Raw genomic sequence first — 10,749 nt, forward strand, 5'->3', positions numbered from 1 at the left:
CACTTCGAATATTAATTAGTAGCATATTTACCTATTTTTGATAATGATATGAAGGTATACTTTAGAAGTTAGAACATAAAAACAAAAAATCCCACTTAACGGTGACCCAAAAAAAAAAAAAAAAAAAAACACCTGCGCGTCAATTATATGGAGATACCGACTATTCTTCGTACTGTTTAAAGGTATTTTTAAAATTTGTTTCTTATTACTAGTAGATCTCACTATCTTTAATCAGTTGCTTAGCTGTTGAATTTTATGAACAGCCTTAAAATCTCCTTTTAGTTTCTTTAAAACCACCTAACAAGTCTGGTGCTTTATTTGTACTCAATTGAGCAACTTGAGTATGGATTAATCATGGTAATTAAATGAGATTATATGCATTGCATTAAGCTAATTATCGTTATAATTATTGTCTATTCCACGTGAGCCTTGTTATCTTAAATCTGAATCTTAGAATATTTAAGGGGATGCAACTAGCTAGTTAAGTCCAAATCTACCAAGATTTTGTAACTGTAATTATCTTTTAAACATGGTTAGGTGAGACGAAGGCTTAATTGGCTTGCTTATTAATGCAATCATGATTAAACTTCTTAAAGCGAGAGGATAAAAAAATTAAGTAGTTCTACAACTGATATCAGAATAATTAACTTTCCATGTAATGATGTAACAGAGTTCCATCAGCAAATCCCTAGTTTAGTAAATTAGGTATTGTTCAATGCATAATATAATAAAATGAGATCCTCATCAATACCTAACATAATCAAAACTATTTTCTCTCTACGGAGCTTTTTCCATTTTCTTTATAATAGTCGTATTTGACCAACTTGTGCGCACCTCCCATAATTACAAATATCGGGTATGCATGTCCACCGAAGCTTGATCAAATGAAAAGAAATCATTCAAATCTTTCCAATTTACTTTTAACTATTCAATTAATACTAATAATTTCGTTAATCTTTTTAGCAATTATGGTAGTGATTGTTAAAAGAAACAGAAAGAAAAAATCTCTATTTTATCCCAATCAAATGTGTGATAAACTCAGAATTAATTATTCCGAGATTGTTATCCACCCTCCCGCGGGGATAGAAATAACACTATCGTCCGTAGAAAACTAATCCCTTTACTAATTATAGCGCGATTTTATCCCAATCAAATGTGTGATAAACTCATTTCAAATCTAACTCTGGAATTAATTATCCCTTATCCTTCGTACCAAATGAGTGCTAAGTGTACTGAGAGTACATAGAATCTGGTAACAATAATTCAATTTTTTGCCAAGTTTAAACCTTAAGGGGTCGTTTGGTAGAAGGTATAAGCTGGGATATCCCAGCACTTATTTTTATACCATGTTTGGTACAAGGTATAAATTAGTGTTGGGATAAATTTATACCTTGTACCAAACATGGTACAAAAATTAGTGCTGGGATATCCCAGCTTATACCTTCTTAACCCACTTATACTAAGATTATTTTATACCATCTTTTAGATGATATAAAATAATCCAATAGATAGGATAAATCAGTCTCGAAATTATAATCCCAAGATAATTTCGACTATCTATCAAACGATCCTAACAGGTAACGCGTACGAAAACAATGTACTAGCAACTAAATCAAAAAAAAAAAAAAAAAAAAAAAGGGAACCACCTAGAACCACAACCGCTACCATCAACGGTTGGTATGAAAAGAAAGAAGGGACAAAGACATGTAATTAAATCTGCAGCCAAAACTTAAAACACAAAACTACACTAACGACGTCGTTCCATCCCACCCCACCCTCACCGCCACCCCCCACCCCCACGCCCATTGCTTGAGATCTCTCCATATAGAGAGGGGGGATTCAAACAATTCTTCTCTCTGTTATATAAATAAAATACATCTCTTCCTCTCTATTCACTATACGTACATATAATGTATGTGAATTAATACACAAATCTCATTACCGAGATTTTGATCATATTTCACTTGTCGGCGATTTTTTGTGGGGGGAAATGGCGGCAGTTTCCGGTCCTTTGACACCTGGACAGGTACTAAAATGTTTTTGTTCATCCTTTTGTTTTAAGTTAATCAAGTTTAGTTTTGGATTTGGATCCGTTAATGAGTTGAAATGTGTGATTTTTTAGTAATAATAAATGTGAGTTGTTTTCAGTCGGATCGGATCCGGTTTGAAGAGTTGAACTTGTAACAAGTGTGTCAGTTAAAATGATAAGAAGCTTACTGAATTTTGATGTAAGAGCATTGAGATGAGCAGATTTTGAGTTTTTATGTTTAGTCCAGTAAAGAGTAGAAGCATGTTTATTGTTGGAGTTTATTAGTAACTGACAGTAAACGAATTATTGGTGTATTTGAGTAGTAGAAAGTACATTAAGTGGTTAGATTTTAAAGTTTTTTCTTTGAGGTGGATCCTTCTTCTTTTCTTTTTTGATTTTGCTGCTACATTGTTTTTATATATGCTAGCTACGGGGTTTAAACTTAGAAATTACATTAAAAGTGCGAGTGGTCATGTTTATACGATGAGGGTGGCAGCGTGTTCGTGTAGTAGAAGCAATTACTTGGAATTTCATACTGATCTCTCGTTATTAGAGCTGATGAAACAGTAGGGTGGTTAGAACCGGTATAAGATGGTTAAAGATTTGATGTTGAGTTCTTCATCAAAACGATGTAGTAATTCTGAATGTAAAACAATTCTCTAAAGTGCCATCTATCAACTGCTATATACTTTAATAGTTTTAAAGATTTGATCTGCTCTGTGTTTACATAAGTGAAATACTAGAATACTCAAATTGCAATTAAACTAATTATTTTCAACATTTGATATGTAATTATGCCGATATTTATCCAACTTCTCAAAGTTGAGATTCAAAGAACTGTCTATTTCTCTTTTGATCACTTTGTTCGTCATGGTTTGAAACACATATTTCTCTGAAGCGCATGGCTTTACCCATGAAGTGATAACCCCTAGCTTCTCATCTCTTCATCACTTTAAGCAATGAAGGGATGGCTTTTAATAACAGCGATAACCCTGGATTCCCGCTGTTATTCTTGGTGGGGAAGGCCCTGGGAGAAAATAAGTATGTTGATTGTTACCATGAGATTCAAAACAGATGATGGTCATTCCGATAAGTACACTTTAGATTCTATTTATGCTGTTTGTCTTTAAATCTCTAATCTAATGAATGAAATCATTGAAATTGGGATAAACTGGTGGTGGATTTTCGCTCTTTCGGAATTGGCTTATCTCGCGATGGCTTTAGATTTCTAACGAACCTGCTTTTTCCTTTACTATTTTGGTTATTTTGCTTGGGTGGGGGAGGAGAGAGAGAGAGAGAGAGGGAAAAACGGGGAAGTGGGAGATTCGGTTCATGGAGGACGGAAGATACTATTGATAAAAAACTTGTAGAATCGGGTTGTTGTGGAATTAACTTTGCGTGTTAGTTTTTATGGGAGTAAGATGTACTGCATTGCGCTGCTGCAATTTGGAACATTATTCATCATTTTGTTGGTTTGATTGTTTTATCTTTATTTTGTTAAGGAAAATTTATCCTGGAATCTACTGAAGCATTTACCTTTGCACGTCTCAGGTGTCATTTTTGCTTGGATTTATCCCCGTCCTTGTTGCATGGTTATACTCTGAGTGGTTGGAGTACAAGAAGTGGTTGTTCCCATCTAAAGTGTAAGTTAAACAGCTTCAATCCTTGTCATGAAGTAAGCCAACCCCCCTTACTCACTAATTTGACTCACTCAATTTTCAACATGGAAATAACCACCCGGTTGATCTCCATCCGATAAAGAAAAGGAACGAGTATGAATACTGGGCCATGGAGCTTTTGTAGAATACTGGGCCATGGCTGCTATTTGTTAATCAGTGAACAGTATCTTTAGGCAACTTGATTTCTCAAAGCAACTGTGATTGTTTTATCTACACAAAAGTTGTACTATCCAACATTATAAGTTTTCTTATCTTATATTGTTGGCTTCTCTGTGACAGCAGCCATTCAGATAATAATCTAGTTGAATTGGAAAATGCAACAATCAAGGAAGAAGATCGAGCTGTCTTGCTGGAAGGAGGTCTGTCAAAATCTGCATCTACGAAGTTGTATAGTTCATCAATAAAAACAAATATAGTTAGGTCAGTGCAGTGTGCAGATTGGTGAATTTTCCTTTAACTTTCTTAATGTGTTCTTCATGAAATATTTTATTTATTTATAGGTTTTTAACAATGGAGGACTCCATTTTACTTGAAAATCGAGCAACTTTAAGGGCAATGTGAGTCTCTTGGTTGTTTTGATTATGCAGGATGCATTTTTCCCCTCATACTAACATGTTTCTCCTTCAATCATACAGGTCCGAATTTGGGGGAATCCTATTTTATTTCTATATCTGTGACCGCACAAACTTCTTCGCTGATTCTACCAAGGTTCATAATCTTTTAATTTTTAAATAATGCATCATGATATGACTTGCTAGATCATGCTTTTGACAAACCTTGTGGATAATGGCGCATGAGCACTTTGTGGTGCATCTAGAGTAACTTGTTGTCTGGACTCTGTGTTAAATAAACACAACCAGTTCAGCCTAAATGATTTATTACTCTGGATTCTTCTTGTGCATTATCCAGCGCTGAAGGTAATATCAAGAATGAACTGTTGGATGTGGAAATTGTGCTGTGTAACTTTTGTCGTAATGTTGTTTCAAAGTATTTTATCAAAACTATAGCATGCTTCGCTCCAGTGGAACTAATTTATTGTTTTTTTTTTTAAGCTGTACTAGCATATATATGACGTGCATGCTAATATGTAAACTCATTCCTAGCTAGTGTTTGCACATAGATTTGGTTGAAATTTGAAAAAAGGGTGTTTTTGAAGTTGTGTTGAAAAATAGTTTTTGGAAGTTGAAGTTGTGTTGAAAAATAGTTTTCGGAAGTTGAAGTTGTGTTTGGACATGCATGTTGCTTGAAAAAGAGTTGAAGTTTTCTGAATTGAAGAAAAATTTCACCCAAAAACTGGCCCAAACAAGTTTTTGGAACTAGAAATTTTTTCTCCAAATTTTTTTCAAAAACTGATCAAGTTTAAATGAACATCAATGTTTCAAAAGCTTTTTGAAAAAAAGTAAAAATTATCTTTTTCCAAACGGGGGCCTACTTTGTAGTAAATTTTTGGTCGTCTTTACTATAATTGGTTCTTGTTGGAAGTTCAAATTTTCCATGTTTACCACAAGGATCAAACTCATTCTAGATAAAATTGTTTTCTTCTTTGCTTTCTTGTTCCCATCCCCTTAGTTTTGTATATGATTCTTGGTATCGAGAGTACAGGATCTGCGTTGTTAGTTGACTAGAACGAAGGACATCATATGATTTCTGCATCATTGCTGGAGTATACTTAAAGTATGGCAACTCATTGCGGAGTTATAAGATGTATATTTGTAACACCACAAGTGCAGCTCAAAATAACAAGGTTTTGTTTGATATTGTTTTCCTTGAACAGAGCTACAATCGGGATCTGTTCCTCTTTCTGTATTGTCTTCTGATCATAGTTTCAGCAATGACTTCTTTCAAGAAACACAACGACAAATCAGCATCTGGAAAATCCTTGCTTTATCTTAACCGTCATCAGACAGAGGAGTGGAAAGGATGGATGCAGGCAAGTGTTTTCTAGCAGAATTTTTTAATCTACTTATCCTTCAGTTTAGTAAGAAGTAAATCTGGACAGAAATTCTTTGAGCAATAGCTTCCATTTGCTCTCTTTGTTTCTCTGTTCTCTGTTTTTCCAGTGAGTGTGTTATAGAGTAGCTACATGATTCTTGCACAACTTATTTGTTTAATATGTGTTAATACTAAGAAGCAGTAAATCATGCAGATCCTCTTTTCAGTACTCAGTACTTGTCAGTTATAGTATCTTCAAATTGCACCTTAGAAAAAAAAAAAAAAAAAAAAAAAAAGGAAGTACACAACATCTCATGTATATCTATTTATGTTTCCTGTAGATTTGACCTGCCTCTTTGTATATACTCCTTCAGTGTATGATGTTCTTCACATTTGCAGAGTCTAAATAATCAATATTTTTTGCTTGCAACAGGTCCTCTTTTTGATGTATCATTATTTTGCTGCAACAGAGATATACAATGCCATTCGTGTTTTCATTGCTGCATATGTGTGGATGACTGGTTTTGGGAACTTCTCCTATTATTACATCAGAAAAGATTTTAGTCTTGCTCGGTTTGCTCAGGTAACATTATGTATTATGCTCTATTACCTTAAGTTAGAAAACTCTTGGTGGTTTCATCTTATCTTAGGTTCAAATTTCAATGTTGTTACTTGTTAATATAGTAAACTTTGTCCTGTTTGCAGATGATGTGGAGGCTGAATTTCTTCGTAATATTTTGTTGTATTGTTCTTAACAATGACTACATGCTGTATTACATCTGCCCAATGCACACACTTTTTACTCTCATGGTGTATGGAGCCCTTGGCATTGGCTACAACTATAACGAGAATAGATCAGTGATGGCTCTGAAGCTTGTTATGTGCTTTGTCGTTGTTATCCTCATTTGGGAGATTCCTGGAGTTTTTGAATTTCTTTGGGGTCCTTTTGCATTTATGTTAGGTTAGTTACGATGCACTTGCTCTTTTTCTTTCTCCAAATTCACTTTTAATACTTACTGTTTTGTGTGCTTGGACAAGGAAAACTTCAGTTTGGAAGTCACTTCAACTATGTTGTGGAAAATGCTACCCACTCTTTCATGCAATATTATGCTCAAGATGAATGCATATGGCTCTAAGTAATGGCAAGTGGGCGTCATTATAAAGTTGGTTATAAGTAGTTATCAAAACTAATATCGCCATTAGTGACATACTTATAAAAAAAAAAAAAAAATCGCCATTGGTGACATCATTCAGAAATAGTTGTAGAATATTATTTGATGTCTTCATGAAAATCACCTGTATGGAGCAAAATGGTGGACCAATATTCATGCTAAGAGTTGCTTATCTTAGGTGCATTCATTGCATGCAATAAAAATCACATAGATAATTGTAGTATCCATGCTAAACAACTGTTTCAAATATGTATCGTGTTTCAAGCAGTAATGTGATTGCTAAAGAATCTTTTCCCCCTATTTCTGGTGCTTTCTTTTTGTATCATTCTATAGATTCTGGCTTAACCCCTTGTCACCTGATAATAGTTTTCTACTTTCTCAAATTATAGGGTACACTGATCCAGGCAAGCCAGATCTCCCTCGGATGCATGAATGGCACTTCAGATCTGGGCTGGACCGTTATATATGGATTGTTGGCATGATATATGCCTACTTTCACCCTAATGTAATATCAATAGAACTCTAATTCTTAGGTCTTTTGTCTTTCACTTGTTGATAGGACTTATATTTGGTATATCTTATTCTTTCAGGTTGAAAAGATAATGGAGAAACTGGAGGAGTCTGAAACTAAGCGGAGGCGAACAATCAAGGCATCAGTTGTTGCTGTTGCTGTAACTGTGAGTAGGACTTTTTCTAACATAATGTCAACTGTATCTGCTGCTGCAGCGTCTTTCTTTTTCCCATTTTTTTCTTAGTCGAATTTGTAAAGTTTTCCATTCGTCTTCCGCAGGTTGGGTACTTGTGGTATGAATACATATACAAGCTGGACAAGACCTCATACAACAAGCTTCACCCCTACACGTCGTGGATTCCCATAACGTGTGTATTAAACTCTTTAAATTCTATCTTAGCCCTTCGTTTCCGAATGTGAACTTGTACACAACACCAACCATTGCTTGCCTATAATGTGCCAAACCAAAGAAAGTATATTGTTGATTTCTCTCCGGATATCTTGTGCTACTTTCTCATTTTATTTTCCATTTTTTTCAGTGTTTACATCTGCTTGCGAAATTTTACTCAGGAGCTACGGAATGTCTCTTTGACTCTCTTTGCGTAAGATTCTATTGACCCATTTGGTGGTGGTGCTCAATCTAGACTTTATACCTTCCTTTTCCTGTCTAGTATATTAATATTTTGTTTGTTCTTTTAGACATAGTTGGAGCTGTTTTTCTTTCCGCTTCTTTTAACTGTTAAGTGCTCTATTTTTCTAGGTGGCTGGGAAAAATCACCTTGGAAACCTATATCTCGCAGTTCCACATCTGGCTGAGGTGTGTGTATTTCACTGTTCTTCTAAATATAATGGCTGTTGTTTCAGACCTGAAATAAATAAATATAACTGTTCCACATTCAATGGTAGAGCTTTTAGATGAGACAGTTCACCCAATTTAATGTAGTATTTTCTGAGATTCTGCATTCGAATCTCACTCTCACCCATCAACACTTTCCATGTGCTTGACCTAAGAAAAGAGGATCAGCTTTCGCATAAGAGGGTATGTTGCAAAGCTGAAATATTAAAACAAAAGTTTCCCTCTCTAACAATTTAAACTTTTAACTGGAAACTGTTCGAGCAATTCAATAGTTGCCCTCTCAATTTAATAATCATGATCCATACAAAAGATTCTATCCTCTTAAGACATTTTCGAAGTATTTTGCCAAACTTAAAGCATTTTCCGTGTGGTTAAATTTCTTAGAGGTATTATTGTACCAATTCCATATCTGTAAATGATTGACGTCCTTAATCTTACATTATATACTTTATTCCCAGCCAGTCTCTAAAGTTTCCTTGTAATGTCAGAGTAATGTTCCCAATGCTTGTATCTCTTCAGATAGTGTTTTAATTATATGTTGGTTGAGTTGATAAGGTCAGCATGCTTTGAGTTCTTATTGCTTCCTGACTTCATGTGCAGATCAAACATGCCAAATGGACAGCCTAAGTGGCTTCTCTCCTTTATCCCAGATTATCCTTTGCTTAATTTTATGCTTGTCACTGCAATTTATGTTTTGGTAAGCTTATGTTCTCTCACTTTTCATTTTCCTGAATATTTTAGCTGTGATATTATGTGTTCCATTTTCTCTTCATCTGATTTCTCAATCGGGCACTCCACTTTCTTTCTGCAGATATCATATAGGCTTTTTGAACTAACCAACACACTCAAGACAGTTTTTGTACCCACGAGAGACAATCAGAAGTTGCTTCACAACTTCATTGCCGGGGTCGTGATTTCTGTGTCCATATATTGCCTTTCCTTTATTCTTCTTCAGATCCCTCATTGACGTGTAAGTTCTTATCCTGCTTATCTCAAAAACAAAAAAGTACGGTGTGGTTTGTATGATTGAAAATGTTTTTCTTAAGAATATTTTTCGTAAGAATCTTAGTTTTTAGTATTTGCTTACCTTGCTGAAAATGTTTTTTTCCCCAAGGAGAATACTTTCTACTGAAGGGAGAAAATGATTTCTTTTACTTAGGCGGAAGTCAGTTTCCTTAGTAATAGATACTCCATGACATATCTTACCATATCATTTGTTTCAACCAACACTTAGATATTGTTATCAACCTTTAGGTACTCAAAATATATTACTACTAAAACACTATTTATACCTAATCCTCCATCATATACAATTATCATGTCTTACCGTTTCTTATACTTGATCAAACATCGAACAATGTTTCGCATAGAAATCTTTTATGGAAAACATTTTCCTTCATGCCAAGTTCTTATTCTATTTTCCAATGCCATCAGCTCTGTCACTTCATCCCCCTTTCCTCAACAAATAGTATGTAAGATTGCTTGCATACATAATCCCAGATGAATCACCCTAGTGTGCATTTTCCTGCTTGGAATTATTTGGTAGAACCATTTGTCTAAAGTGCTTCATTCTGAGACAGGTTGTTGGCCTCGGGTGGGACGGACGCGGTCATAGAGAACTCTAGAAAGATCTAAACTAGGTGTGGAAATGAGAAATCAGTCATAGAGATGATATTCAAAGCCAGGTTGCAAAGGATTTGGCACCAACAGTTTTGTGGAGTAGCACCTGCAGTTGCTAAATTCGAGTACACAAGGAACTATTTTCGGATTCTGCCTCAAATTTCCTGCGTCTCCGAGGGACATTCATTTGTATGATATCAATTACCACGTATATTCAATTTTTTTTGTTCTCTTTGCCTTTCACAGTCGTATATGTTTCTCGTTACTCAGTGATAAGAGAAAGAAATATAGGCTATAGCCTATAGGCATGATAAGTGTACTTGTGTTCTCTACTCAACAGTCTTGAATTATTCATGGCTAATGCAATTGTTTTTATCTCTATCAGAGTGCTTTTTTATTGTTTGTGAAATCTTGGAGGAAACACTTGCAAGTTCTCAGATTGCAATTCCATGGAGCTGTAATTCGCCCTTTAAAAGCTTATGAGCAAAAGAATTGACCCCTAGAGGAAATGATCTCCTACACCCACTTATAATTTTAACAGAAAAACTTAACTCTATAAAGATCTCTTATATTTTATTCATAGATTTCATGTGTTATCTTTTATGGATTTCCTGTGAAAAGAATCAGATAATCTAAGTAACATTTGTAATCAAATCTCCCCCAATTCGTAATTCACAATTTGGAGTTTTAGTTTTCTCCTGGACTATTTGATAACTTACGTCCCCACTTGTTGGATTAGTACCGGGCATGTTATTACCGTTACTGGGTAGTAAGTAGTAACTAATAACACACCCAGGATCACTATACCATAAGATTAACGCACATGATTGATATAATTTGTAACCCAATGTGAATGAATTATCTTGACTAAGCTAGTCGATCGCCGTATATCATAAAGCAACAAATGATGAAGGTTATGAATCTGATGTTACTTTCCGATTCTTTTTTTT

General features: G+C 34.8%; 1 protein-coding gene across 2 annotated transcripts; it reads left to right on the plus strand.

Annotated features, from left to right (window-relative positions):
* The first annotated feature begins 1,784 nt into the window (after positions 1-1,784).
* Positions 1,785-10,180, plus strand: LOC132621711 (protein REDUCED WALL ACETYLATION 1-like). Of its 2 annotated transcripts, none has more exons than XM_060336067.1 (16): positions 1,785-2,026; positions 3,581-3,672; positions 3,988-4,128; positions 4,209-4,265; positions 4,344-4,416; positions 5,483-5,638; positions 6,074-6,223; positions 6,346-6,601; positions 7,202-7,317; positions 7,403-7,489; positions 7,603-7,691; positions 7,863-7,925; positions 8,084-8,140; positions 8,780-8,876; positions 8,991-9,149; positions 9,760-10,180. In XM_060336067.1, exons 1-15 carry the CDS (start codon positions 1,991-1,993, stop codon positions 9,144-9,146), a joined length of 1,626 nt encoding a protein of 541 aa, XP_060192050.1. In that variant the 5' UTR covers positions 1,785-1,990; the 3' UTR covers positions 9,147-9,149; positions 9,760-10,180. The 2 variants fall into 2 exon arrangements, with proteins under 2 accessions (XP_060192050.1, XP_060192051.1); XM_060336068.1 differs by having other exon boundaries at positions 3,991-4,128.
* Positions 10,181-10,749: the final 569 nt, after the last annotated feature.

Source organism: Lycium barbarum, chromosome 12 (genome assembly GCF_019175385.1).
Source record: "Lycium barbarum isolate Lr01 chromosome 12, ASM1917538v2, whole genome shotgun sequence".
Lineage (NCBI taxonomy): Eukaryota > Viridiplantae > Streptophyta > Magnoliopsida > Solanales > Solanaceae > Lycium > Lycium barbarum.